Genomic DNA, 4,297 nt, shown 5'->3' with positions numbered 1-4,297 from the left:
AGCTGTGTGTGTGCTGAGGAAATAACAAGGAATTAATCATTGCATTTGGCCTTGAGGAACTTACAGTCCAGCCAGACCATCAAACCAATAGCCGTAATTCAAAATGAGGTATATTGTAGAAGATATGAGATATCACAGAAGTACAGAGTACTCTTTGCCTAACTGCTGTAGAAACACAGAGGGTGAAAAATAAGTTCTCCTTGGGGATATAAATGATTTAGAAAGATTACAAAGGGGAGATAATATTTGTTCTGGGCCTTGAAAGATGAATAGAAATTTGCTGAGCAGTTGGACGGTGAAAGGGATATAAGGAGAGGACACAATAGCGCGGGGAAATAAAGTGTCGCATGAATAGCATGTCATGTAGAGGAGTCACTGACTAGATCACAGATGCCACATTATGATTTTTACACGATTAGCTATTCAGACTTTATCCTAGAGTGAATGAGTCACCAAAAGTGTTCAATGTCATAATTCCAGAAGCAATGTAGAACTAAAGGTGAGGCTGTCCTGGATTGAATTATATCCCTCAAGAAAGATACCAAAAAAAAAAAAAGTCCTAACCTCCAGGACTTCAGAACGTGCCTTATTTGGAAACAGCCTTTGCCAAGGATCAATTTAAAATGAGGTCATTATGGTGGGCCCTAATCCACCGTGACTGGTGTCCTCATAAAAAGGGGTAAATGTGGACACAGATACAGACATGCACAGAGGGAAGACTATGTGAAGAATACAGGGAAAATGTCATGTGACCGTGGAGGACTGGAATGGGACACCTACATGCCAAGGAATGCCAAAGATTGGCAGCCAAGCACCAGGAGCGAGGAAAGAGGCTTCGAACAGATACTCCCTCACAGCCCAAAGAAGGAACAGACCTGGGAACACCTCAGACTTGCGGCTTCCAGAACTGAGACATTACTTTCAGCCATTCTGTTAGTGGTACTTTGTTACAACAGACCTAGGAAACTAATACCCAGGTTACTGAGCAGTACAGTCTGAAATGATAAGAGACTGAGCAAAGACAGTGACAGGAGGGAGTTCAGAAAAGGTCATAAATCTGAAAGATACCTCTGAGGTAAACAACAAGGTTTACTGAGTGGTGGAATATGCCAGAGGAGAGAGAGTCGTCCAGGATGGGTGAAGTTTTTACTCTATCTTAATCAACTAAATGTGGTGTCTAAACTACCTTACCTTAGATCCTTGTTAGCTCTCTCCTGAGGCTGGGGACCTTAGAGAAAGTCCCATGCCTTTTCCTCTGGCTAATGACGTCTAATTAGCCATGCTTCTGACCTGTCATTCAAGCCATCCTCTGGGCTGGTTTCGTTTCCATCCTGTTGGCTTGTAGCTATGTTCTGCTCCATCCAACTAGTTCCTTTAAGAGGCTTCACTTGACCTGCCTACTTTGCTTTCCATTTAATTTTGTAGAGGACGCTATGTATTAGATTATCCTTAGCTCTACACTCTGCTGCCTGTAGACCAATTCCATCCCTTCCTTATACACAACACAAACCCTTAGCCCCTAGATTCAGGACCACAAGCTCTCACTTCTCCAGGGAGCTAGAATAGATACTAACCACGCTAACCAACCTGAAAAATACAGGAAAAGGAAACATGACAAGAAATCTAATTTCACGTTTGGACATTATTGTAGAGACTATATTTTGGATACAAAAGGGAAGCCACTGACCAATACTTTTTCCAGAACTGCTAATATGCCATATACTCCATCCAAAGGGATTGGCTTGCTACATGTTCCTGTCTCACTGGCCATATCTCTTTGGTATAAACACCTGCTCCAAACTGGGTCAATTAGATTGTCTCTGGAGAAAAATTGGAACCAGCCTCTGGATGTGTCTAGATATCTAACACAGAACTTGCAGCAACCATAGTCTTCCATATAGACGAAGCAGGAGACAAAGCTGGTTCACAGAGAGGTAAGAACTAAGCAGATGTTAGAAGGAGGTAAATATGAGAGAGACAGAGACACATGCTGCCTGTGTTCCTCACAGCTTTCCCCTTCGTGGTTCCAATCCCTTACGACACCATCTGCACTCCTGCTTGTGGATGGTGTAAAAATACCTCCATATTCTTATGATAAGTGCGTTTCTCTTTTCATATCATCCTAACTGGAGTTTGTTTCAAAGGATCCTAACCAACCCACATGTATTGAATCTGAAATGTGTATCCAACACTTAAGGGCAGAGGTATTTGGAAATGTGGGTCTCAGGACAGAGCAGCGGTGGCGGGAAGGACATGTGTTTGGGTAAGGGAGTAACTGACGTCACTGGAGCTGACGAGGTCACCGGAAGTAGTTCAAAGTGATGGGGGAAAGGAGCAGAGGGTAAAAAGAGGGAAAAATGGGTCTCTTAGGAATTTCAGTATTTAAGACACGGATGAGTGTAAGAGCAGTCAGTGAATCAGGATAAAAAAATACAGAAGACTAGGAGAGAATACTTATGTAGAAGCCAATAAATAAAAGTATCCATGTTGAACTTACGGAAAATCCAACCATCGGTGGCTTAAACAGGGGATGATTGATTTGTCCCTAACAAGATGCCCAGAGGGGCACCTGGGTGGCTCAGTCGGTTAAGTGCCTGACTTCGGCTCAGGTCATGATCTCGCAGTTTGTGAGTTTGAGCCCCGTGTCGGGCTCAGTGCTGACAGCTCAGAGCCTGGAGCCTGCTTCTGATTCTGTGTCTCCCTCTCTCTCTGCCCCTCCCCTGCTCATGCACTGTCTCTCTCAAAAAAAAAAAAAGATGCCCAGAGCTGGCACAACAGAGGAGCAACTCCATGAAGGACTCAAGCTCTTCCTCTCTCTCTCCCACCATTTTTGCCACCTAGTCTTCATCTCTATGGTCACAAGATGGTTCTTAAACCTTCCAGGGAGAAAGGAAAAGCAAAAGAGAAAGAGTGAGGGGCAGTATGGGTGCCACTCTCCTGCTGGAAAAGCAGAAGCTTTACCAAAAGCCCTATTTAAGTGTCATCGGTCAGAACTCTGTCACCCGGCCACCCCTACCTGGAGGAAGACTAGACGAGAACTACGGAAACGAGCTGGGTCAGGCAATCAGCTTTTAACAACAGACTGTAGTCCACAACAGCTACGGGGAGGGCAAGAAAAATGATACCTAAAGACAGATGATGGGGAGAGAGGGTTTGATAGTCGGAAAACCCCTGGCAGCCTATCAAGCGCAATTTCTGACAGTCTGCCCACTGGCTCAGTCAGGAGGGCATGGCGCCTCCTGATCTCCAGGTTGCAGGTTTGAGCCTCACCTTGGGTGTAGAGATTACTTAAAAGTGAGTATAGACGGCTCTTTCCTAATGCTTGAAAAGGAGAATAATGGAGGAGGCAAAAACCTAAAGGCGGAGCAGAGGTGGAGATACTTTGTTCGGCTCTAAGGCTGTGACTACTTGAGCACGTTTATACACACTGAGTAGTAGAAACAACTGGAGACAGGAGATCTGAGGTATAAACAGCATGACAAAAAGATCAACTGTTGGGGGGAAAACCATCCCGACACCCCTTGGGTGACAGGGGATTTAATGCGATATTGAAAGCGATACCTTTGTCTCCAAAACAAGATAGGAAGTGGGAATGAAGAACAATAGTTTGGATGCGGGCAGGAAAAGGAAGTAGAAACGCTGAAAACTCTATTTTGGCAAAAACACACTTACAAAGATAGAACCCTGAATTCACTGTTACCCAACTTTAAGGAAGCCATGAAGAAGCAGGAAGATCTCCTGAGAATTCAGGTGTGCTGGTTTATTTGCATCCCCGAGCTGACGGCCAAGCAGTGACCCTGGTAGGGACGCAGGGCCGGGAGAATGGGAACTTTTATGAGCAGCTCAGCAGCTCACTTTTTTTTTTTTTTTTTGGTTCCTCCTGTCCCTCTCGGGACTGCAAAGCCCCAGAGAGGATGGAGAGGGTACCTGGCTTTTTCCTCACTCTGCGTGGTTCTGAAAGAAGGTACACGGCGGTGGCAGGAGCAATGGCCAAAGCACTTGCTAGAAGCATCCAGACCTTGTTCTGCACATTTATTCCCATTGTTTTGAACTCCTTCGCCGTAGCGCGCGGGAGGCGGCGCTGAGCCGGGCTACACTGCAGGACGCCGCCGGCGGGCACCCTCAGGCGCGCGGGGACCCGCAGGGCCTCCGCGGGAANCGGTGGGCAAGTCGTGCCTCCTGCACCGCTTCACGCAGGGCCGCTTCCCGGGGCTGCGCTCCCCCGCCTGCGACCCCACGGTCGGCGTGGACTTCTTCTCGCGCCTGCTGGAGATCGAGCCGGGCAAGAGGATCAAGC

At 46.7% G+C, this 4,297-nt stretch overlaps 1 protein-coding gene across 1 annotated transcript in view; it reads left to right on the top strand.

The window, feature by feature from the left end:
* Nucleotides 1-4,152: 4,152 nt before the first annotated feature.
* RAB39A (RAB39A, member RAS oncogene family) overlaps nucleotides 4,153-4,297 on the top strand; it is a gene marked incomplete at its 5' end in the record, with an annotated part of 32,889 nt that continues 32,744 nt past the window's right edge. The window contains one exon of the mRNA XM_077777424.1: nucleotides 4,153-4,295. Coding sequence (XP_077633550.1) covers nucleotides 4,153-4,295 — 143 coding nt within the window. The remainder of the gene's footprint in view (nucleotides 4,296-4,297) is intronic.

The sequence above is a fragment of the Crocuta crocuta genome, unplaced genomic scaffold, assembly GCF_008692635.1.
Source record: "Crocuta crocuta isolate KB4526 unplaced genomic scaffold, BGI_CrCroc_1.0 scaffold278, whole genome shotgun sequence".
Taxonomy (NCBI): domain Eukaryota; kingdom Metazoa; phylum Chordata; class Mammalia; order Carnivora; family Hyaenidae; genus Crocuta; species Crocuta crocuta.
This window is presented reverse-complemented; position numbering and strand designations above follow the sequence as displayed.